General features: G+C 36.9%; 2 protein-coding genes across 5 annotated transcripts; both read right to left on the bottom strand.

Moving 5' to 3' along the window:
* Window positions 1-1,496: 1,496 nt before the first annotated feature.
* Window positions 1,497-13,888, bottom strand: lgalsla (lectin, galactoside-binding-like a). Of its 3 annotated transcripts, none has more exons than XM_028016909.1 (6): window positions 13,759-13,888; window positions 11,544-11,588; window positions 8,937-9,020; window positions 6,610-6,698; window positions 3,219-3,399; window positions 1,497-2,228 (listed from the first exon to the last, which is right to left on the bottom strand). In XM_028016909.1, exons 2-6 carry the CDS (start codon window positions 11,586-11,588, stop codon window positions 2,085-2,087), a joined length of 543 nt encoding a protein of 180 aa, XP_027872710.1. In that variant the 5' UTR covers window positions 13,759-13,888; the 3' UTR covers window positions 1,497-2,084. The 3 variants fall into 3 exon arrangements, with proteins under 3 accessions (XP_027872710.1, XP_027872711.1, XP_027872712.1); XM_028016910.1 differs by having other exon boundaries at window positions 13,742-13,877; XM_028016911.1 differs by lacking the exon at window positions 13,759-13,888 and having other exon boundaries at window positions 6,610-7,394; window positions 11,544-11,711.
* Window positions 13,889-14,756: 868 nt separating this feature from the next.
* On the bottom strand, window positions 14,757-23,075 carry LOC114144265 (equilibrative nucleoside transporter 2-like). Of its 2 annotated transcripts, none has more exons than XM_028016898.1 (13): window positions 22,911-23,075; window positions 21,640-21,698; window positions 21,479-21,560; window positions 21,234-21,382; window positions 20,983-21,122; window positions 20,598-20,732; window positions 19,560-19,657; window positions 19,014-19,089; window positions 18,810-18,907; window positions 18,564-18,672; window positions 18,154-18,239; window positions 17,086-17,282; window positions 14,757-15,449 (listed from the first exon to the last, which is right to left on the bottom strand). In XM_028016898.1, exons 2-13 carry the CDS (start codon window positions 21,675-21,677, stop codon window positions 15,338-15,340), a joined length of 1,320 nt encoding a protein of 439 aa, XP_027872699.1. In that variant the 5' UTR covers window positions 21,678-21,698; window positions 22,911-23,075; the 3' UTR covers window positions 14,757-15,337. The 2 variants fall into 2 exon arrangements, with proteins under 2 accessions (XP_027872699.1, XP_027872698.1); XM_028016897.1 differs by having other exon boundaries at window positions 21,640-21,715; window positions 22,911-23,074.
* Between the last annotated feature and the right edge of the window lie 1,952 nt (window positions 23,076-25,027).

Here is a 25,027-nt window from a genome sequence, read left to right as displayed (position 1 = left end):
GTGTCCTCTGAAATGAAGAGGACCCCCTAAATTGTGCCTGTGTAAACAAACCCACACTCTTGTGGAGCAGGTAATACAAGTATGATCCCACACACACACACACACACACACAGTGTGATGATGCAGGCAGGGCTGATGGGAGTGTAAAGCAGGTCGGTGAACTGTGACTGTGTTGTATTATGGATGAGAGGAAGACAGGAGGTGATAATAGAGGAGCATCTCCATGAAACTGAAGAAGATGAGGCTGCAGGGCGTCTTCTTCACCCCAATCAGACATTTTACATGAGAATACTTCACAGACTGTGAACTTTATTTTTCATTTGGTACTGCATGTTTTCTTAAAGCGTGTGTCATTATTATTATTTTTTTTTGGAGGCAGGGGTGTTGAAAAAGGCAAAACTACACATATTCTAGAATGAAATTATTCAATAACCAGGGGAGCTCCCTATGCTTTTTTTTCAGGTACAGAACATAAAACAGAGCAATATTTCATTGCTTAATATATTGATGGAGCCACAAATCTCAAAAACACAAAAACTTACCAAGTATTTTATCTAGTTTCTATTCCAAATATCTTTGTACACTTTAATGTCAAATTTGTCAAATTTATTGGCATAGCACTTTTAAAAACAGGTTTAAAAGTGCACCATAGTGAGTGCTTTACAAAAACGATAACACAACAGAATAAGTTGATGAAAATAGGAAGAGACAAAAAATACTATAGATTTTATTTATAATGACTATGTCTTGAGATTTCAAAGGGTTAAAGTTGTAATGCTATCTCCTAAATATTAGTTCAAATATCAATTTACAAGTGCGGAAGCTGTCTACTGCCACCTGCTGGCCAAACCGGTGTACGGTGTATTTCCAGTTTATCAGAAAATTATTTCATGTTAATATTTTTGTTCCGCTACGACGCCGTATTTGGGTCATTGCAGATAGAAAAAAAGGAGTAAATCTCCACCAAAGAACTCTGAAATTCTGAGATCAATCTTGAAATTAATCAAGAGGTTTTGGCAAAAATGTGCATTTTTTTCCCCCTATCTACAATAGCCTAACATGCCGCCGTAATTACACACCAGTTTCTCTGTTGCAATTACACATTTCCTGTTGTGTGCTTTACATTACAAAGACATGCAGCCTGTAAAACCCTGAAAATGTTACATCACGAGGAAAATATAAAAGATTCTGCTGCAAACTGCAGCACAGTGAAAAATAGAAAAACAACAAAATATTTAGATTTTGAGCATATTTGAAGGATGTATATTATTATTCTATTCAACATTTAATTTTCTGTTTTGTTTAGTTTGTCCCATGTCCAAAAATGAGACCAATCAGCTCCGAATACCATCAATAGTTACTGAAGACTGATGAATTTGGGCATCATTAATGTTGAAGCCGAATACGTTGTTACAGTGTACATGTATTACAACTTTTGTTTAAAAAAAAATAAACTGAATATATTATAATAACAATATTTCATCCACCCAAAAACAGACATTTAATCATTTATTTATTTTACAAAACATAAAAAGACATGACACACATTGAAATCTGTGCAAAGAATGACAATTTTCACCTGAATCTCCTATAATGCAACATCAAAACTAGTTTTATTGTGCAATTGCATAAAATAAAACAAAGAGGTTACATTTTAAAAGTAAAGAAATTTAATTTGGTAGTGAATAACTGGACTGAGGTAGTAAACCCAACAGTATCTTCATATTAGCAGTCAAGTTTCAATGTAGTAGAGAAAGTTTAATTTGTAAAGTCAGAAAGTATGTAGTGTTCATGAATTATGATTGGAAGAATAAAAAATAAAAGAATAATGTTTGTAGCCAAAGTAGAACGTAAAATAACAAAAAGCAATGAAACTATAATTTTGAGAGAAAACATGAGCTAATTATTAGATTTTTCAAATAAAAATCAGATTGCAGTCAGTAGTGATGATGAGGTTCACAACTAAAAACAGAAAACTATATCAACAAAGTAAGCCAAAAGTAGAACAATTTTAAACACATATAAAAGCATTTTTGGATAAATATAAACGTCTGTGATCTTCTGAAGTGTAAAAGTCTTTTGTTTTAGGCAAGTTTTGTGATTTTTAAGCTGCCTTTGATCCATAAAGTGTCGACGTGGCTGAGCGGCAGAACTCTGTGCTGAAAGCTAAACAGCTGCTGTCCATCCACAAACGCTTGAAATCTGCCGTGTTCACAGCGGATCTCAACCTGGAGACAGAACCAGTTCAGTTCTGTTCCCTATAAAACCTGAACACAGCAGCAACAATCGACTCAAAACATGACATGTTTTTTCTTGTTTATGTTTTGAGTCTGTATACTCCAGTTATCAAATGATCAGCTACTAAATCAGTTGACAATTATTTCAATAATTGATTAATCGTTTAAACTCGAGAAAAACTGTCATTAGGTAATATGTACCCCGATGATTTTAAATATCCAATTTATAGAAATAATTCAGACAAAAAATAAAACAATAAGCAGCTTATTAGCTTCACTTCAGACATTTTATATCTGCATTAAATAACTAATTTCTCTAAATTCACTATCTATACCAGTAGGATTCTGTGCTTCATGTTGTCTTTTTATCGTTACAATATTTTAACTGCGTGTTAAAGAGTTTTTCTTCATTTAACTTTTACAAAGTATGTTTTTACATATTTGTTGAAGCTGTCACCATGTTGTGACAGGTTAATATGAAACAGATACTCTGTGGAAAAATTGATTTCAGTGCAACTATGCACTGCTCCCGCTCAAAAACAACCAATCAGGGCCGGGAAGAGTGACTTGGTGCTGTCAATGATCCTCATGTGCATGCTGCTCAATGTACTACAGGCAGAGAAACAACTTACCGTTCCAGAAAAAACATTTATCTGTCATCATCGTTGGCCAAGCTAACTAGCTTGAGCATTCATCACATACACCGTTGTGGTGAACCAGAGAGACAGGAGGAGGATGTGAGCAGCACATACACAAACATGATTGACAGCACTAAGACCCTCCTTCTCCTAGCTCTGATTGGTTGTTTCCAGTAACATAGGAGAAGGCAAAAGAGATCGATCTTTTTAGATTATCTGTCTCATATTGCAACATGGTGAGAGATTGAACAAATATATGAAAAATATATTTTATGAAAGTTACAAAATGTCTGCCACAAGTACTGCAAAAGACATCTTCGGGTTTCTGCAGAGATTCTGGTACCTTAAAGGGCTGATCCTTGATAAAAGGGAAAAAAGGAACCGCTTTCTCCACTTCGCCCCAGGATCCTGACATGCAGGCTCTCCGCAGGATCTGTCTGTCTTTAAATCGAACACAGAGCTCCAGCGCCACGTTAGGTGGCGGTTCCCTGGACCCACGGCCGCATGTCAGAGCAATGTAGAACCTGGAGAAAAGAAGACGTATGGCAGCCATTAAGCAGGTAGAACATCTAATTCCAGTGGCAATAATACAGTAGATTTACGCCTGCAGAGGAGGTGTAGTGCTTTAAGTTGAAGTTTTGGTTTTAATTTAATCCTGCACTGTAAAACATTTGAGCTGCATTTAGTTGTGTCTTCTATCTTCTACTATTTAAGTCGAATACATCAAGCAAGTTTAATATTTTGAACCTGAATGTGAGTTTGTGAAAGATAAACCTACAGCAGTAAGTTGTGTTAACTTTTTATTAATTTTGTCAAACCTCCAAGAGTTGTATAAACTGGAGTTTTTAGGTTAGCCCATCCATCCATCCATCCATCTTCTTCCGCTTATCCGAGGTCGGGTCGCGAGGGTAGCAGCTTCAGAAGGGAGGCCCAGACTTCCCTCTCCTCAGCCACTTCTTCCAGCTCCTCCGGGGGAATCCCGAGGCGTTCCCAGGCCAGCCGAGAGACATAGTCCCTCCAGCGTGTCCTGGGTCTTCCCCGGGGCCTCCTCCCGGTGGGACGTGCCCGGAACACCTCACCAGGGAGGCGTCCAGGAGGCATCCTGACTAGATGCCCAAGCCACCTCAACTGGCTCCTCTCGATGTGAAGGAGCAGCGGCTCTACTCTGAGTCCCTCCCGGATGACTGAGCTTCTCACCCTATCTCTAAGGGAGAGCCCAGCCACCCTACGGAGAAAACCCATTTCGGCCGCTTGTATCCGCAATCTCGTTCTTTCGGTCATGACCCAAAGCTCATGACCATAGATGAGGGTGGGAACGTAGATCGACCGGTAAATCGAGAGCTTCGCTTTTTGGCTCAGCTCTCTCTTCACCACGACGGACCGGTACAGCGCCCGCTTGACAGCAGACGCTGCGCCAATCCGCCTGTCGATCTCCCGCTCCCTTCTTCCCCCATTCGTGAACAAGATCCCGAGATACTTAAACTCCTCCACTTGGGGCAGGACACCCCCCCTGACCCGGAGAAGGCACTCTACCCTTTTCCGGCTCAAGACCATGGCCTCGGATTTGGAGGCACTGATCCCCATCCCGGCCGCTTCACACTCGGCTGCGAACCGATCCAGCGAGAGCTGCAGATCACGATCTGATGAAGCCAAAAGGACCACATCGTCTGCGAAAAGCAGAGATGAGATCCTAAGGCCACCAAATCGGATCCCCTCAACACCTTGGCTGCGCCTAGAAATTCTGTCCATAAAAGTGATGAACAGAATCGGTGACAAAGGGCAGCCCTGGCGGAGTCCAACTCTCACCGGAAACGAGCCCGACTTACTGCCGGCAATGCGGACCAGACTCTGACACCGGTCATACAGGGACCTGACAGCCCGTATCAAAGGGCCCGGTGCCCCATACTCCCGGAGAACCCCCCACAGGGCTCCCCGAGGGACGCGGTCGAACGCCTTCTCCAAGTCCACAAAACACATGTAGACTGGTTGGGCGAACTCCCATGCACCCTCCAGGACCCTGCTGAGGGTGTAGAGCTGGTCCAGTGTTCCACGACCAGGACGAAAACCACACTGCTCTTCCTGAATCCGAGGTTCGACTATCCGACGGACCCTCCTCTCCAGGACCCCTGAATAGACCTTGCCAGGGAGGCTTAAGAGTGTGACCCCTCTATAATTGGAGCACACCCTCCGGTCCCCCTTTTTGAACAGGGGGACCACCACCCCAGTCTGCCAATCCAGGGGAACTGCCCCCGATGTCCATGCGATATTGCAGAGTCGCGTCAACCAACACAACCCTACAACATCCAGAGCCTTAAGGAACTCCGGGCGGATCTCATCCACCCCCGGGGCCTTGCCACCGAGGAGCTTTTTAACCACCTCGGCGACCTCGCCCCCAGAGATTGGAGAGCCCAACCCAGAGTCCCCAGGCTCCGCTTCCTCAGTGGAAGGCATGTTGGTGGGATTGAGGAGGTCTTCGAAGTACTCTGCCCACCGGCCCACAACGTCCCGAGTAGAGGTCAGCAGCACACCATCCCCACTATAAACAGTGTTGGTGCTGCACCGCTTCCCCCCCCTGAGACGCCGGATGGTGGACCAGAATCGCCTCGAAGCCGTGCGGAAGTCTTTCTCCATGGCCTCTCCAAACTCCTTTTAATTAAGGTTAGCACTTTAAAAAAATTGAAAGAAGAAAAAGACAGGAGTGGGAACTATTTCCCAGAATGCTTAGCGGCTTGTTTCTGTATCCTGAGGTGGAAGAGCGTTACATTGATCTGACTCTTGTGTTTAATTAAGGCAAATGTTTATTTTAAAGCTTGAGGATAATGTCCTGTTCACACTAAATGTTTCTGAGCTGAATTCATTGTGATGTTCAATAAAATTCATCATCAGGTCAGAAATTTTGTTCATGCAATTTGAAACAAGAATTTTAATTATTCTAAAGTAAAATAAGTTGTTATTTTAACTTGATATTGTGAGTAAAATGATAGAGAAATGTGGCTCTTTAGTTTTTTTCGTGCATATTGTGAAATAATTATTTGGTTTAAATTGCAGCATTAAGTTAAAACTCACAATTCAAGATTAATGAACTTAAAAAACGATGTTTAGACAACTTGTCTCTCGTTGTCAAATCAACTTCATGAACTTTAGTTTCTGAGTTGAAACCAAAACAATTTTCTTGTCGACTTAAATTGCATTTTCAAGGCAGCAGGTGGACTTTCATTTTCAAGTTAAATCCCCTTTAGACCACCTGACAGATTTGCAGGACAATCACAATCAGAGACTGGCTACATCTAAAAAGTTTACACTATTAAAACTGATCAAATCTTTACACTGTCCTTTTAATGAGAAGTCAGAACAGGTACTGCAGTGACTTCAAACAGCTCCTCTCCTCCAGATGTCACTGCTGATCAGGTGGACAAAAATCTCTCAAAGTGTTCCTCATTCGCACCCCAAACACACCGTTACATTATATTAATCGACTTGGCTGTACGTTTGTTGCCTGTGAGAAGAAAGCTGGATCCAAACACACAACTTTCCAACTGCAAATCAACTGATAAGAAATTTTGGTGTGTTTTAAATTTTCCCTTCATAGTAAAAATACATAAAACTCCCGATTTGTGTAGAGGCTCTTTACACCTCTACTACCAATGAAATAAAAAGTACTACACATTAAAATTACTCACTTAAATAACTATTTAGTAACAAACAAGATAAAGTTTAAATAACCAGACTTTTACCGATCAGGACTCGGATCCACAACCCCAACCAAGATCACCTTCTTCCCTGGCTGCAGCCCGCCGGTGATGTGACCTCTGAAAGGAACTTCCTGGAAGCACAAAGTGTTTCCATGGCAACAGAGAGGCAATTTAATATGATTTAAAATTAAGTTGTTCATCTCTTTGGACTGGGCGTGGCACTTCAAGGTGTTAAATTACCAGCAATTTATCAATCCTGAAGGAAAATTAAATGAATGAACAATATAATAGTTTTAATAAATTTTTAAAATATGAACAGTTTCATTGAAACATGTTGGTGTGGTTCAAATTGCTTTAAGTAAGATTTGAACTAGAACTGAAATAAATTATATTCAGGTTGAAAAGAGACCAGCAGAAAAAACAGATTTACAGATTTATCTTTGTCTTAAATTCATCTTAGCTTTTGATAAAACAGCAAATTTTTCACAATATCGTCAGAATCTCACATTAAAAAACTATCAGGTCTAGAAAGTCTTAGGTAAATAAAATGTTAGACATGTTATGGGTATTTAGTGAATTGTTTATAATTTACAATAGTCACTAATGATGTTTAAAACTCCTCAAAACCTTGCATATTGTTGGAGTTGCTGTTTTTACTGTTCTCCATCATTAAATAAATGTGAAAATGTGATTAAATGCAATTACTGTGTGGAGTTTAGTGATAAAAATCACACTTATTTTGTGAATAAGTCTTGGTGTCCTAAACAGAAATGGGAATGCTTTCCAAAAGCAGTATTTGTATTTGTGGGTCCATGATTGCTGTGCTCCTAAAAGAGAGAGAAAACAGTTCTTATTCACTTTTATTGTTACCAAAATAGTACCAAACAAATATTGTGGTTAAAGGTTAAGGTCATATTGCCTCTGACATACACTATAGTGCACTAAGTTGATAACAAACACACTGTATTACTCATCATCAACAACTAATAATGCGTTTAAAAGAAGCTGAGGTTTTCACATTTTGTTGACCAGGTGATATTTAAGTGTGTTAAAACAATGCCAAGAAGGAAAGTATCAGCAATAAGCTCAGAGAAACAATCATTAATGCTCCCACAGTTTACACTGCAAATTTGATGGATTGAAATTTGGTTATTTACCATTCAGAGGTACATTTACTCTTTTTGATGTTAAAAGTTTGCATGCTTTGCCACCAGTTTGGGCTGAAGATCTTAATGTCTAGTCAGATTTGGCTGATGCAGTGGTCAGATTCAACCAGCAGGGGGAGTCTAGCTACAGTGAAGAGCACCGGAACTTCCTCCTTAGATCGCTGGAGCACAAGCGCCGCGTCCGGTTCTTTTTTTAAAAATATTCCCCTTCTTCAGGTATGAGTACATATAAACACACCTGTAGGTTGTAAATTAGTTTATTAACTTTCAGAAAGCTTGTGAGTTGTTTTTTTTTTGACTCTCCGAATGTTAACAAACTCCATTGTTAGCACCGTTGTTAGCTAGCATAGCTACTGCTGTTTCAAGTTTGATATCATTGTGTATGTTTGTAAGCTAACTGAGTTAAGAATCGATAATAATAATATTAGATAATAATAATCGCTGGAGCAGAAGCACCATCTCCGGCTCTTTGATTAAAATATTCTCTTTCTTCAGGGCGTTTACACACAAACACAAAATCTTACCAAGTATTTTTGGTTTCTAATACAATACTTATCTTACCACACCTGAAATAAGACAAAAACAACCTTACAAGTAGCTTTACAGTAAGATACAGAGCCTTATTTTAAGTAAATAATTCCTTATTATTGATAAAAAATGTACTTATTTCATTGGTAGATTATTTCACTTATAAAACAACATTTTTTCCTTGTTATAAGTTAATTTATCTGCCACCGGAACAAGCACTTTTTTGTCAATAATAAGGAATTATTTACTTAAAACAAGCCTCTACATCTTGCTAAAAAGTTATTTTTAAGTTAGTTTGTCATAATTCAAGTGTACTAAGAAATCTACACTAGAAATGAGACCAAAATTGCTTGGTAAGATTTTGTGTTTCTGCAGGTATTTTTTCTATCAATATGAAGGAATTATTAACTTAAAACAAGCTTGTATTTCTTGCTGAAAGGATATTTATAAGTTAGTTTTGTCTTATTTCAAGTGAACTAAGATATTTGTACTAGAAACTTAACCAAAAATACTTAGTAAGATTTAGTGTTTTTGTAGTGTAAACTGATGTATTATGAAAAGAAAAATTATGAAATATTCTTTCAGAACATTACTCTTTATGAAGAAGGTATTTTTTCAACGGATTGTTTGTCTCCTGGGTTTGCATGTGTTGCTTTCATTATTATTATTTTTTACCAGTTTTCTTTCAGCTTCTCCATCCGGACATCGAGAGACCAATTTGTTCGGCTCCGTCTCGTCTCTCTGTGGTAAACTCCATTTCTGAAAGAAAGGAAATAATGCATCATAACTTTTCTGGGCTTCTTCTAAAGAGCTCCAATATAGTTAATTTTTTTAAACTGTTGTATTTAATTACAGGTATGTTTCTATGTGTGGAGAAAACATTTTAATCTGTTTTTGTGTGTCGGGTACTAAGTTCACAAAGTGATGTAACAAGCCTGGTCCTGTGACTGCCATGTGCTGAACTGCAGCTCCAGAGAAGCAGGAAGTTTGATTACATTAGCTTAGAATTCAAAATAAAAGCTTTTAGTGTCAACTTCGTTAGAGATTTATTTTGAAAAGGATGGATGCTTTTATTTAGAATCTAATCTACATTTTCAGTTTTGATAACAAGAGGGAATACGTTAGAAAAGGATTTTTAAAATGTATTTAAAGATCTTCAATCTTCAGTGAAGATTTTGTCTTGTTACATCTGAAACAAGGAAAAATGTGGAACAAAATAAAACACTATGAAGAGATTAGGGTAGGAACAAGTTGAATAACATTTTAGAGAAAAAATATTTTAGGAGTAATTTACTACACTCTACTTTTTACTTTTATTTGAGTAATTTTTTTAAATAATAAAATTATTTGAGTAATTTTATTATGAAGTATCACTACTAGGGATGCACCAATATGCTGTTATGGCCGATAACTAATATATATATAAATAAAAATAAATATTGTTTGTTAATATCGGTGTGGTTTTATTTACCAGACCAATCCCGATGTTAAAAAAAAAACTAATATCTGCCGATACTGATGTTGTGCCGATATATCGTGCACCACTAATCGCTACTCTTACTTTAGTAACACTTCTGGATTGACCCATTGGGTGAAAAACAAACATGTTTTACCCAAACATTCACCAGACACAGACATGCAGTTTTTGTTAGTTTCATAAGTTTTTTATTGAAAGAAAATAATTTGAAGAAAAAAAATATTTTGCCTGATTTTTTTGTTTTGTAATGATGTTTTTTACATGACTTATTGTAATTTTGATCTATAAAATACCAAAATGTCCACATAACTTTATATTTTTAAAATATTAAATGATCGATCATTTGATTAATTAGTCATAACTTGAGTAGACTTTTTACAAAATACTTTTTTACTCTGACTTGAGTAATTTCTTGGAAGGCTTTTTATTTGAGTAAAAATATGTTAAAGTAATGCTACTCTTACTTGAGTAAAATTTTGGATACTCTACCTTCCTCTGGATATGGATGTTAATGTAGAATCAACAAAAGGTATTAAAAGGATTAGATTTCTGCAGAGCTGTTTAGAACAATCACCAGAGGCATTACCTGGTGTAGTTGCAGGTAAAGTGATTCTCAGGCAGTTGCTGGAGCAACCAACAGTCCGTTGAAACAGAAGATTCCTCATTTCACAGCCTTGAAGGAGTTTGATAGCGGTCGCATTTTGTGTTTGCATGAAAGTGTTGGAATTTTCTTGACTGAATTATCAAGTTATAATCCGATTACTTTGTTGTTTTGACCAACTGTCAGGTGCTTCAGCGACTGCCTGCAACAGTACATTCACTGTGCAAACAGCTGGTGTCCTCCGATGCCTGTTCTCTTTATGTATTAGATCATATGACTAGTTTTAAAAATTACATTAAAATCAAAAATCCTTCTGGGTGTTTTTATTTTAATGTTTTTATCAGTGAGTTCTTAATATTCACTGACAAGAAAATCTCTTTAATGTCAACAATTTGAACAATCCAGGCCTCTTTTCTCAACAGTGTCATGAAATTAATTTGACCGCTTTCAAATCTTGTGAGACACAATTGCCTTTAACTAGACCGCTGTTTTTTCTCCAATATATTTATTGAGTTTATGAAAATATGAAACGGAAAATTTACATCCAAATAAATAAAGAGGGTATAAAATTTAGCTAAAAAAATATAAAAATAATAAAGACGGGAAAATAGTATAAATATACAGATAAATAAATAATATTAGATCGTTATTTTTAATGTTAGGGCTGCACAGTGGCGCAGTTCTTAGAGCTGTTGCCTTGCAGCAAGAAGGTCCTGGGTTCGATTCCCGGCCGGGGGTCTTTCTGCATGTTCTCCCTGTGCATGCTGGGTTCTCTCCGGGTACTCCGGCTTCCTCCAGTCTGTCTCTGTGTTGCCCTGAACAGACTGGCGACCTGTCCAGGGTGACCCCGCCTCTTGCCCTCCCGACCCCTCTAAGGGACAAGGGTGTTAGAAAATGGATGGATGGATTTTTAATGTTAGTAGTTCAAAAGGGGCTTTTCTAACCTGCAAAGTTAAAACGAAGCTTTTATTTTGATAGTTTTCAAAAGGATCTTTTGCGTATTCTTGATGACTTGATTCTACTTCGGACAAAAGCAAGTTCACATCGCTTTAGAAAACTCAAACAAGTAGAAAGTTCAGATATTAGCTGTCACCAGAGAACTCCAGCTACATTCACAAAATTGAAGAAACCTTTTTAGACACTTTTTTAATGTTCTGGTTAATTGTTAACTCCTACTTGCTTGTCGTCAGGTGTGCAAACTTACCTTCCTGCCCTGCGCTGTCACCCTGTGCGATTCAGCCATTTTCATCTGCAGGAAGCAAACAGCAGAGCAATAAGCCACAGCTCCAGTTTGACTGGCTGTGACGTCGCTTAGGACTGAATCAACACTGACGGAAAGCTTCAACCTTCCTGATTACCCTCCAGCACACAGCGCAGCTCTGATAATCAGCTACCCCCACATGCCTTTCTCTGCCAGGTCAATAAGAAATGCGCTCATTGTTAGGCACTAACTCCTCCTCAGTCTCCCGCAAATTAAGTTTCACAGCTTCATTTGTTTCTCAGATTCATGAAAAAAGAAGCTATGGATAATTCACAGGCAGCGCATTAAAACAAAACTCAAACTTTTGATTAAAAGTATAATCATGGACATGAATCTTATGCTCATTTTGAGCTTTTAAAGATGCAGTTGGAGTGTTTTTTCAGTTTTTCTGCTATAAAGTTACTGCTGGGAGGAAGGATCTGCGATAACGCTTCTTTGTGCACCAAGGATGCAGCAGTCTGACGCTAATTCTTGGGATAAGAAACATTGTAACATCTACAAGAGAGTTCATTTGTTTATGAACTTTTATAAAGTTAAAACTAGATATTTACATACACAGAATAAAAAGACAAGAACACGTTTCTTTCTCACTGTCTTAAGTTAAATCCGGCCAAACTTTTCTTGTTTTAGCTTAGTTAGAATTATCAAAATTATTGGTGGGAAAAGATTTGATTCAAATCATATATTTTGACAGACAGTTGTCCCTCATTCTGACCAAATGTAAATGTTTGAATTTGAAAAGCAAAAAAAAAATTTCTAGAAAATATTCTCTCTAAGCTTCTTGGCATTTAGCAAATAGAAATAATTTTTGTAATTCTAACCAAGAAAAAATTGGTCATTTTCAACTTCAAAAGGTGAGAAATGTAAATATCTGGTTTCATGAAGACCAAAACAAATAAAAAATAAGAACATGTGAGCTTCACTTTTGCAGAAAAAAAGGGTTTTAAAACTGTACACTTAACTTTTGTTTATACGCTGGTCCTGCTGGAATGAATTTACAGATCAAAACATTTCAGCTGTTGCTTAAGAAATTGCAAAAACACTAAATAAACAAGTACATTAACTATGAAAGGCTTTAATACTGAAAAAGTAAAATATATTGCTATCAGAATGTTGGTCATTTAAAAGTAAATGGTTAAATTCATCCAAGTGATGGAATATATATATATATATAAAACTGAAGATTATTCTAAATTTGGTGAGTGTTAAATATAACCATAGATTTACTTGCAATAAAAATTTTCTTGAGGATTTGACACCTCATCATGACAACTGGAGCATCTTGTGACAACTCAAATTATCTATCTACAAGTATTTATTCTGCCGTATGGTGAGAATTAAAACTGTTTTTAACATGGAAGTTTCTGTCAGAATATTTCACACAGGAACTGAATTTATATTCCTAAAGCAGCAAACTGCGGACTGCACAGTGGCGCAGTTGGCAACACTGTTGCCTTGCAGCAAGAAGGTCCTGGGTTCGATTCCCGGCCCAGGGTCATTCTGCATGGAATTTGCATGTTCTCTCTGTGCATTCGTGGGTTCTCTCTGGGTACTCCGGCTTCCTCCCACATGACTGTCAGGTTAATTGGTCTCTAAATTCTCCCTTGATTTGTGTGTGTGGTTGTTTGTCCTGTCTGTCTCTGTGTTGCCCTGCCATGGACTGGTGTCCTGTCCAGGGTGAACCCCGCCTCTCGCCTGAAATGTCACACTGGAGATAGGCACCAGAACCCCTCCTGACCCCACTAGGGACAAGGCCGGAGTTTGCATGTTCTCTCTGGGTACTCCGGAAAGCAGTGAACTCATCTGCAGACTATATAATTAATCTTCAGTCTGGTTTTAAGATTTATCTAGTCGAAAAATCCAAGCAATAAAACATTTTATAAACAGTACAGACACTGAACTAAACTCACCGTAAAACTTTACTAAATGTTCAGAGGGGTTTGTATGGAAAAACAAAAAGAAACAATGTGAATAACAAAGGAAACAGTACAACAGCTTGGATCTGTACATTAAACTCAGCAATCTGCGGTCATTTCAATGGAAGGTGAATAATATGATATTTAGTAATCGTGTCAGCAGGAATATTAAGAAATCTGATAAGAACTTCCTTTCCATACGTCTAATAAACAAGCGTGATTTACGTCCCAGAAGTACTCACCAACTGTGCAGGAAATGTAATAAAATAAATTCTTCTGATGGTAAGGCTTCACTCTTACTTTCTGTGATTTAGTGAAAGTCAGAAGCACTCTCTGAATTTTATTTTTATTTTCCACAGAGTGGAAGAATGGGAGGAAGCCAGAGGTCTGTTGGCTAAAGGAAAGGGCCGAGCCTGTGGGAGAGGAAACACGGTCAGTGGAGGCAAAGTGCTGCTCAGATCAACGGTGACGCAACTAAAGGTGATCCTAGAACTACGTTGCTCATTTTGGCAACATGGTGGAGTTGCTCTATTTTGTTAGTTGCTTTTGTCGACTTATGCTTTGCATGCTTGAACAATTGTTCTCTCTGGTTTTGGGTACTGTGCAAATTAAAGGATATTTACTCTTACTTTTTTTCCTTTAACAACCAAGTCAGAAAAGTTATTAAGCAAAAACTGCTAAATAAAAAAAAACACACCGCATTTTGCATTTAAGAAAAAATTAACAATTTTTTTCTGTAAATATGTTCTACCCAAAATTCTTCTTTTAGCATTTTTAATTTTGTCTTGTTCAAATTATGTAAAAAAACCCAAAAAACTCTAAGCAGCTCTTTTGCTTTCTAGCCAATAATTATTCCGTTAATAAATAAATATATATTTCTTTTGTTTTTCTTATGTCTAAATATCAACATCAACAAGATGAAAACTACCTGAATATAATGAACAAATAAAGAATTAATTAAAGATGGCAGTGACGCTGTAAAGGAACACCAGCCTTCTAAAAGGGACGAAAATCTCACCACTAGGTGGCGCCCTTACTCCACTCAGGCTCAAACCAGTGCTCAGCACAATTTAGAGAAATGAAATGTTAATATTCAGAAACGAACATGAGCCTTTGTAAAACTACCATTTTATTATTTATACTTTAATTGAGGAAGTACAAAAAAAACCCACACAGAAAAGAACTCCATTCTAGGAGATTAAAAACAGACAATCATACAAAAACTACTTTGCCTCACACACAACTTTTTAAGCAACTTTAATGAAAAGGATCAGTTTTACAAAACCGGTTTTATAAATATATAGAAAACAAGAATCTTACATTACAAAAAAGCCACAGAAAATATAAATAAGCAGCACACAAGATCAAACAATAAAGTCACTTCAGACAAAAATCCCTTTATAAACCATAAAACGTCAATTTAGTGCATCAAAATATGTAAAAAAAAAAAAAAATCTACAGATTAACAAAGACTGATTTATGTGGTTGTTTGGGTTACAGTTACAAAGAAATTCTTATTAGCTGCATTGACCTTTCTTTACTTCTAAACACAATCTTTAAACTTTTATGCATTCACCTCATCTTACCAGCAGGGGGCGATAGTGAGTGCTAATTTTAATTAATTTTTTGTGTTACTAATACAAGGCTTTAGTGCTCCAAATGTTTAAGTTGTTTTGAAAAAGTTAAAAATAAATCTTAAAAAATGGTAAAATAATTACAAACAGTATAAAAAAGTGATAATGCTAAATGCAAACATGAGCAAAAAGAAATACAAGAGTCCTGATCTAGGTGCTTTATGTTGGGTTTTTACGTGGACTTTGTCTAAACCAGATTTCCCAGTAGGAATGAGAAGGAGGCTCCCACAGCCAGACCCAGAACGAGGAAGAAGGTCATCAGAGAGCCGGCCGTCTCACAGTCTCTGCTCCTCACCAACCTGCAGAAAAGAAACTATTAGAGCCAACAAACCCAAAATGAAGCTGATTCCGCTTTAACCATCAGCTTGATCGCTTTGAATGTTGATTCTTTTCATGTTGGACAGCAGGTGGCGCTGGTAATTTAGCAAATTTAGTTCCAAACAAGCGAAACATGAAAATATTTTAAACAGCTTGGACTGATGAATGTTTCAACAGCCCTATAGTTTAGATGGAAACTGAAATCAAATTTTTATTTTTGTGCTGAATGTTTGATCAATTACTGAAGACAGGGCTGGATTTACAAAGATGTGGGGCCCTGGACTGGAGTGGAGCCAGTTTTGATGCCATATTTACTACATAAAAATTATTTTCACTGCTGAAAATTACAAATACATTTATACTCAGCATATTAGTTACAGGGTTTCCCCCAGAAAACTTGCTAAGCTCGGTGCTCGGGCAGTCATTTATTCCAGCAGCCGTCCTGTTTTTAAGTTAAAAAATGTTTTAAAGTTGACAGAAAATTTGTAAATATCACTTGATAGTTTTGCGTTACTGGAAGACTGGAAGATTAATACCTAAACACCAACTACAAAGTCTTAAAAAAAAGGCAATAATTAAAAAAAAAAACTAAACTAAATAAACAATGCTAAGCCTGGTGGCCCGCCAGGCTCATAATACACTGCAGGAGTTATTTATTTATATTCAGTCATATTGAATTATATCACTGCAAAGCACAAAATCTTACCAAGTATTTTTGGTTTGGTTTCTAGTGCAAACATCTTATTACACTTGAAATAAGACATAATTAACTTACAAATAATTTTTCAACAAGATACATAAGCTCGTTTTTAGTCAGTTTATGAAAAAATTCCAGTTTTATTGGGAGATTATTTCACTAAAAACATGGGAAAAATATCTTGCTGTAAAGAAATGAGGCTGTTTATTATTTCACTAACAGGTGAAATAGTAAACGAGCTGCTGGTAAAATGTAGACCTTATATATGATGGTCGTAAAGAGAGAGATGGTTGGGGCTCTTTTAGTTTCCCCATCATGACCATCCATTGTCTCATAAATATTTCTAATCCGTATCCGTCATCGTCGTAAGCAAGAGGAAAAATCTAGGAGAAAGCTTTGGTCGCATCCGTAGGAAGTGTGTTTTGAAAAGTGTCTGATTTTCAAACCTTACCTTTCCAAGATCTTTCCAGCTAGATTTAGCTGATACTTAATATAATTTCTGCTTAAATCTAAACGTCAAAATAACACATTTATGCTACATGCATGTACAGTACAGCATTATTGCTGTTTTATTATTGCAATAATACTGCAGAAATTATTATTGCAGTATTATTCTACTGCAATAATTTCTACTGCAGTAGAAACTGTATTATTTTTACTCACGGTTATCATAAGAGAATCTCATAGTGGCCGGTGGTTTGTAGTTAGTTTGAGAGTTTGTTGAACAAAGGAAGCTGATTGAAGTTTCATCTAACAGAACAGAGCTTGGAACTACGCAGCACTCTGTTTAAAACATTAAGATTAGTTACAGTTAACTTATAACAATGTTTAGAAGGTCATCGATAAAAATGATGAGATGATTTACAGCCATCAGAAGACTGAGAGAGTCTAATGTTGCATGGTTCTGGTTTAGTACTTACTGTGGAGCGTAGGCCATGCAGAGGGTCGCCAGGTAGCCGTTAGAGAAGGAGAACAGAGCCATGATGACAACAAAGGCGCTGTCGTGTCTGAAGAGGACGGTGAGCTTCGAGTTGGGAATGTTGCACATCATGAGCAGAGGGATGAAGACAAGACGGGACAGAACAGCGACGGGAAACAGACGGCTCTGTTTGGACGGCTGCACAAACATCAGCAGAGGAAGTCAGAAATCATGTCGAAACTTTAAAGCTCTTTAGCCTTGAACAGGTTAGGATAGGTCTAACTTATCCTATACAAAACATGCTTACTACATTTTTTGCACAAAATTATTTTTAGATAATGAGATTTTAGTTTGATCGGCTCTGCCTATTTGAGCTCTTTTCAGAATGAGCTCTTGTCTCTTTAAATGTCAATAAGTGGCTGCTGGCTGCGCCCCCAGCTCAACGTTTACACTTGCACATGAAAATGGCTGCATGAAGATGCGCAATTTTACAACTGTACATCTTTGAAAAGCAGAAGTAGAGCCTCCTGCACAAACAACAAGAATGTAGCACATAGTTTCTGGATAGTAAGTCAACAACAAAACATTCGTCTTTTCTAGCAGACAAATGTCTGCAGCAGTAAAACCAGCTGGAACTCTGCTTGGGTTGCTAGGTAACGGGCAATGCCTGCTGATTTGTGACGTTACATACCAAAGGTTTTTGAAATTGCTCTTTTTCTAGACACCAAAAAAACATCAACTTATTGCCAAAAAACAGGAGTGTTTTTGTTTTTTTAAGCGTATAAAAAGGTGCAAAATGTGAATTTCTCCCTTTAGCCAACTGGGAAGCTTATGCAAAAAAGCATTTTTTAAATTCAAAATACAAGTTAAGACTAAACCTTTCGGCTTGCTTTTTAATCTTATGATTTTACCTGGAAAGATAGATGATTTCAATTAATTTAATCAGAAATTTCACAAAAATCTTCTTAGAAAAGCTCAGTACAATGAAGAAAATCCAGTTTTCCTATAAGTTGTTGATCGTTTAACTTTAGAAGTGAGGAATATTCTGGAAGCGTGTCTGCAGACTCACCCACTGAAAGAGAGACGGGGCGCTGCGGCCGGCCAAATCCATGATGTTAAAAACAAGAATGCAGCACACACAGGTAAACACTTTGTCTGAAGGACACAGAAAACAGACCAGGCTAAGTACAAATCAGCATTAAAACAAAACATAGCATTTGTTTTATTGCATAAAAATAGTAAATTAATTACATATTAAATGCACAAATAGAAAATGCAGAGATTATTCAACTTTATATCATAAAAAATTAAAATATTAAATAACTATTGGCTCCATTATGAGGCAAATGAATGACAAATATGATTTTCTTTTTCTCTCTGAAATATCTATTTTTATTTACAGGGTTTAAAAATAAATGAATGAGGCATGAAATAATGCGTCTTGCTTCCCTCCGGCGCTGCAGTTTGTCAGTGTCTCACCCCAGTCAGCGTTCTTCGTGTAGACCGTCTTCACTCGGACTGTGATGACAGGAAACACCGACAGCGTGACGGCGAACACAAACGTCACACACAGAGCCATCAGCCAGATCTGTCAGACAACAACAACAGACGACTTTAAGCTGAGAAAGAAAAGCAGTTTTGTTTCATCTTTAGCTGGACCTGACTTTATTTTTACATCTTTAACTATCTCTCATCACAGAGAAAACAATGTGAGGATGAATTTACCTTTTTAAAGACAGCAAAGACAGAAGAGCGCTCTCTACTCTCCTCTGGGACTCCTCTCGCCTCCAGGTCTTTTACGTTGTCATTTAAGGCTATTTTGTCTTCAGAAATAAGAAGGAAAAAAAGGCAGGTAAGTCAAAGATTTCCGAAATACTTAATTGCATTAAATCCGCTGATGTCATTTTAAATTTACTACATAAAACCAACCTGTGTTGCTGAGGAGCTTATTAGATGTGTCCAGTTTGACAGCCTGATTTCTGTTCAGATAATAATGAGCAAATTCCTGCAAGGGAAGCCAACAACATCAGGAGGCTGTACAAATAGAAAATGACACAGTTTCACACATATACAGCTCTGGATAAAATGAAGAGTCCGCTCCGCTGAACTGCATTGAAAACCTCCTGGTTATTCCACCAAATATTGATTTCTGAACTCTTCCTGAGTTAAAACTTTGTTGCTTCTAAATGAATATCAACTTGTTTCTTTTGCATTATTTGAGGTCTGAAAGCGATGCATCTTTGTTGTTATTTTGACCGTTTCTCAATATAGCAAATAAATTCAAATTTTTTGCTTGGAATTTCAGAGACATGTTGTCAGTAGTTCATAAAATAACAATGTTCATTTTACCCAAACATAAACCTATACAAAGTAAAGCCAGAGAAACTGATCTCTAGTCTCTTATTTTTTAAAATGTTTTCCAGAACTACCAGGCTTCCTCATTAATTTTTCTTTTATTTTGGAGACTCAGCTCACCAGGTGTGGCAGCAGCAGGTAGCAGAGTAGAGCCCCTAACGTGACCAAACATGGAGTGACAAAGTATCCCAAGGCAGCTGACTTTGGGTCACTTTTACCTGCAGAGAAACAGATTTTCAGTTTATTGTAGGGTCAGTCTCTTATGACTGTCAGCACTACAGCTGCACTGCAAAAACACAAAATCACTTGAAATATGGAGGCTTGTGTTAAGTCAATAATTCCTTAATATTGATGAAAAAGTACTTGTTCCATTGGCAGATAAATAAACTTACAACATGGGGAAAATGTCTTATAAATAATTTGCCAATGGAACTAGCACTTTTTCATTGTTATTAGGGAATTAGTTTTGTTTTATTTCAAGTGTACTAAGATATTTGCACCAAAAACTAGACAAAAATTAAGGTTTTGTGTTTTTGCAGTGTGACACCTCAGTGTGATCTGGAATTAGCAAAATGATCCATGATGAGCATGATAAATAGTTATGCACTCTTGTAACACCAATAAATATAACTAGAAATGCATGAAGAAATCAGACAACTTTCACTTGAGAAGCGATTAATTTGTCAGGAACTGAACGCAGCATACCAATCTTGCTCTGGGAAATAGTAGTTGTATAGTAGTTTATCTACTGTACTTTCCTTTTCTTCTTAACTATTGACAAAAGGATTTAGTGAGTGTATGCTACGTAAAATTTCTTTGAAAATCATTAAAGATACAATTGAAAAAAGTCTGATTTAGATCATATAAATCGGTATTATTGCCAATATTATAGAAGAACAGTAATTGTTTATTGTAACTGTAATAATGCAGGTGTTGTGGTGGTGCAGGGGTGAAGCACAACCCACATAAGGAGGCCTTAGTCCTCGATGCGGACGTCGCAGGTTCGATTCCCAGCCTGGCAACTTTTGCCGCATGTCTTCCCCCTTCTCTCATTACCCACTTTCCTGTCAATTCTGTCAAACTATCAAATAAAGGCCACTAGCCAATAAAACCTTAAAAAAATATATAAAATAATGCAGGTGTTCTTAAGGTTCTTACTCATGATGGAGCACAGCATGGCGACGCCTGCGAAGATCCCAGCCAGGCCCTGACCGCTCATGAACACGGTGCTGTAACGAGGAGGAAACAGGCCGACCATCCCGAAGAGGCTGCCCTGCAGCACTGCACTGAACACTGCACACACACACATTAACACACACAGGTTAAAACAATCAGCTCAGATTGATCACATCAGGCGTTATGAAACAACGGGAGTATCAAAGTGCTCCTTAAAATATTGCACATCCAGGCAGACATTTTATGTGATAAATATCTGCTTGACAATCCAACGTTTCCTCGAGAATGAAATCGAGTTTACGGACTTCATCAAAAAGATCTACATTCTGAAACCAGAGGATTTCAGAAATAATGTTCAGGAACGTACCATTGAAGAACCAAATGGTTGCCATAGTGACCGAAAAGAAGTTGTCGGGCTGCATGTCGACCTGGACCAGGGCGGCAGTGAGGGCGAAGAGGAGGAAGATGACGACTAGGCTGAAGGCCACGCGGAGACGCTCCTTCACCCTGCAGACGCCAGAGGAAGATTTTCATAAAATAATGCCAGATTACTAGAACACTAAACGAAAAATGAGACGAATAATAAATTATCCAAATTTTAGCTTCAGCTGCACACACCACTGGTAGAGCAACGAGTTGAGCAGAGTGAAGAGGAGCAGAGGAAGCTGGGAGAGCAAAACCATCCAGCTGTCGTAGTTGTACTTTCTCTGCACCGGGCCTGACGTACCGTTAGAGGAGACGCTCTCATTCAGCTGCATGTTAAAGTACTTGAAGACAGAAAAACATAAAAGAATAATTTAAATGCATTTTCAAAGACAGCGGACAATGAAAGAATTTTTACATGTATATATGTATATAAAAACCTGTGAAGAGGTGATGAAGAAGTTCCAGGGCAGCAAAGTTTCCAGACCGAGAGTAAAGATGATGATGGCAACAATCTGACCACTGAGTATTAAAAAAAACATCTCTAAGTGTTTTACACAAAGTTTATTTATCTACAAATGCAACAAGATGCCAAACTCACCGATCAGAAGGTGAACTCTGTTTCTTTTCATTCCACATTTTGCTGCTTCTGTCGCTCCTCTGCAAACAGGCAAGTCCTAAATAAGATATTAACGTGCATTTAGAGGACATGTGCTCATTATAAATCTTCTACTCATAAAAACAAGCGTTGCAAGTTGACAGTATGAAGTTGCCCCAAAATCAACTATATTTAATTTACAATATGTTACAAATCAATAAGGAAAGTATTAACAATCAGTATTTTACACCTGATCAGTTCAACAACTGAAAATTACATTTTTCTTCTGTTCATTATAAGAATCAAAACTAAAGCCTCCCAGTTTTCTTGTATGCATGCGTTTTTTTAGTTTATAATATGGACCAAAGGAAATGAAAGCGTCCGTTAATGTTTTCTCTTTTTTTTTGTTGAAGTCAAAACTTCTATCAACCTGCAGCACTTTTTTCCTTCCTTAGTAGTAAAAGTTTGTTATATTTAATATCTGAAAACTAAAAAAATGGCCCACTAATTAGATTTTACAAGAGAATGCTGTCCTTAATCATGCAAATGTTTTATGCCTTCTAAATAACATAAGGAAGGCATTTTTTCATGAGATTTTGCCATAAATCATTAGTTCTGTCATATTTTTTAAATGTATCTTACAGAAATTGTTTCTGTATAGCTGAAATGGTTTTAATATTTTATATGCATCGATGTGTTGTTGAAAAATGTGACGGCAATAATAAACAGGATGTAATTATTCAGGTTTTCTACCGCTGTTTCCATTCAGAGCTCAGTAAAGTCCATCGATTTCACGAGGATTATTTGCTTATAATGAATTCACATTTTCACTATAAAATATAATAATAGCGCACTTTCAGTTCAATTTTGCCGCCATAAAATAAGAAAGCGCCGACTCATCTCTATATGGGGCTAAATTATCTAAGTGACATTAATTCCTATCAGAAAGTAGTAAAAACTCCCTGACTGAAATAAAGTACGTTTTCTGATAACCAGACACGTGTATTTTCTTTTAACAACAAAGTAAATAATTAGTAAATATAGTCTTAAAGTATAATCCAACTTAGACTGTAAGCCTCTTTACACATGCAAATAGTTTTATTGTAATTAAACTGAGTATTTTACTTTTAGATAACACTTTACTTAACTTTATGTAAAATTTGTGTTTCAATTGTGGCGCTAAAAAGACTCCACCTTTTGGGTGACCATTTCTAATACCTGAAAGAAAATCATTTTAACAGACAACAGCACAGATAAATACAGAGAAATCTCACCTGAGTGTGACCTTTCGGACGTCTAGGATAACTAACCCGGGCTCAGTGAGTGAGAAGAGGGGGTGAATGAATGAGAAGAGGGAATTTGTGGCGGGTCTTATTTTAAAAAAAAAAAACCCGCCACAAATTCAAGCACACTTCTCAGCAAACAGAAAGCGGAGGGGAAGGACCAGTGGCAGTCTGCTGCAGCGACGTGCTTCTCCAGATTTGTGCATAAGTGGTGCGTTTAAATGCTGGTGGAAATCTGAGTTTTGTTCGGATTTATTATCCTCTGACCTTTTGTCGCTTGTGCCAAAGTGGCAAAGACTTTACTTCGTTGGAAAACTGAATACCTCAAAACTTCTTTTCAATACTCCAAAATTGTTTGTTTATTTATTTATTTCTCTCTTTTACCTATTTGTTAAGAATTCTTAACGTAAGGATTCTTATGCTAAGAATTTAACAATTCTTAAATTCTGTAGCTTTCTGTGTACTTCTAAATCTGTTCCTTATTTGCGTCCATACGGGTCTGCTACTGTCTCTAGTGGCGTGGGTTGTGGTAACACAACTAACACAAATACGTCACTAAATCAGAATACCACAAAGTCCTTATTATTTATTATTAATTAAGGCATTACTGACACAGTAAAAGATATATTCTCTAATAAAACGCAATACTTTTAAAATTCTCTTAAGGATGTAGCTCTAAGAAAATGAGATGAACAAGACCTGAAAGTGGTACCAGTTTTACTCAATGGCCAACCTGTTGAAACTGTTGCAAATTTTAAATACCTGGGGTTATTCCTGGACAGTCTGCTCAACTTTGCTGAAAACATTGACTATATTTTTAACAAATTATCTCAGAGACTCTATCTTTTTAAGAGAACTTAGTGATCTTGGAATTAGCCAACTAGAACTTGTGCACAATAAAATTGTTGAGGGTGTTTTAACTTTTCATCTCCCTGGTTGGTATGGCCACACAAGCTACACGCTAAAGGACCAACTTTTAAGAATACTTTCAATGGCAGGTAAATAGTGGTGAAACCACAAACAGCTCTGTCTGAACTGTTTGCTGAAAGAACATGGAAGATGACAGGGAATATTTTAGCAGATAGCATCCATCTTATTTTTTTCATCAGTTTGAACCTTTGAGCTCATGAAAGCATTATTGGGGCCTTCTAGCAATTAAGAACATCTATAAAAATTCATTTACTCATAGTGCTATAATCATTCTTAACCAAACTAAATGACAACATGTGCCTATGGCATGCAAAAATGCACCAGTTATTGATATTGTGATCCTATAAATGTGTTTTATTTAATAGTTTCAGAGTCGAAGGAAAATTCCCACCTTGATAGACTAGATTTACTTTAGATTTAATACAGAATAGACTCTAATCAAAAGGTTCTCAGAACAACTCAGCACCGTAAAAGCAAAACGTTGAATTGTGAAAAATGTGAATTTTTCACAATGAACCTTACTGAACCTTACTGACTATTGCTCGGTTAAGTTTCTCGTCTACATTGTAAATGGTTTTTTATTATAGTCAATCATGTTGCTTTTCATGTCTCCTTATTTCTTTTATACCTCCTATAATTGATGGAGATGTATAGGTGTTATTTATGATGTATGCTTTATGCATTCTTTCAGCAAAGTTGAGCTGACTGTCCAAGAATGACCCAAGGTATTTAACATTTGCTACAGTTTCAACAGATTGAACTTTCCTGCTTGACCACTTGATGGCGAGCTTGCTTAGAGAAAAAGGAAAGTCTGTTTCTGACAGTGACAATATAGTCAGATAAAGTAGATGGGAGTGGATGTTGGGAATTATTTTTTTATTATTATTATTAAAAACAGGATAATATGTAAACAGTTAATATATGTAGTGAATTGATTTGGGACATCAACCAAATCACTTAAATAATCAAACAAAAATATTTCATATACTGCATCACAAATATTAAATTTTTTTTTTAGTACAGTTGCATTTCTTTTTGTTACGTATGCTTGGAGCAAGTGGTATATCTATCTATATATCTATATATATCTATATCTATATATCTCTCTATATAGATATATCTATATCTATATATATAGATAGATATAAGTAGATATAGATATATCTAGATATACTGTA

This window comes from Xiphophorus couchianus, chromosome 5 (genome assembly GCF_001444195.1).
Source record: "Xiphophorus couchianus chromosome 5, X_couchianus-1.0, whole genome shotgun sequence".
Lineage (NCBI taxonomy): Eukaryota > Metazoa > Chordata > Actinopteri > Cyprinodontiformes > Poeciliidae > Xiphophorus > Xiphophorus couchianus.
Note: the sequence above shows the minus strand (reverse complement) of the source record. Positions and strands in the feature narration are given on the sequence as shown.

Coding starts and splice junctions, on each gene's coding strand:
- lgalsla (XM_028016909.1), bottom strand. CDS start 11,588: ATGAAAATGGCTGAATCGCACAGGGTGACAGCGCAGGGCAGGAAG. Junction 3,400..6,609: donor GTGGATCCGAGTCCTGATCG/GTAAAAGTCTGG, acceptor TCTTTTCTCCAG/GTTCTACATTGCTCTGACAT. Junction 2,229..3,218: donor TCAAGGATCAGCCCTTTAAG/GTACCAGAATCT, acceptor TTCTGTCTCCAG/GTTGAGATCCGCTGTGAACA.
- LOC114144265 (XM_028016898.1), bottom strand. CDS start 21,677: ATGTGGAATGAAAAGAAACAGAGTTCACCTTCTGATCG. Junction 19,090..19,559: donor ACCTGCTGCTGCCACACCTG/GTGAGCTGAGTC, acceptor CTTCCCTTGCAG/GAATTTGCTCATTATTATCT. Junction 18,240..18,563: donor CACGAAGAACGCTGACTGGG/GTGAGACACTGA, acceptor TGTGTCCTTCAG/ACAAAGTGTTTACCTGTGTG.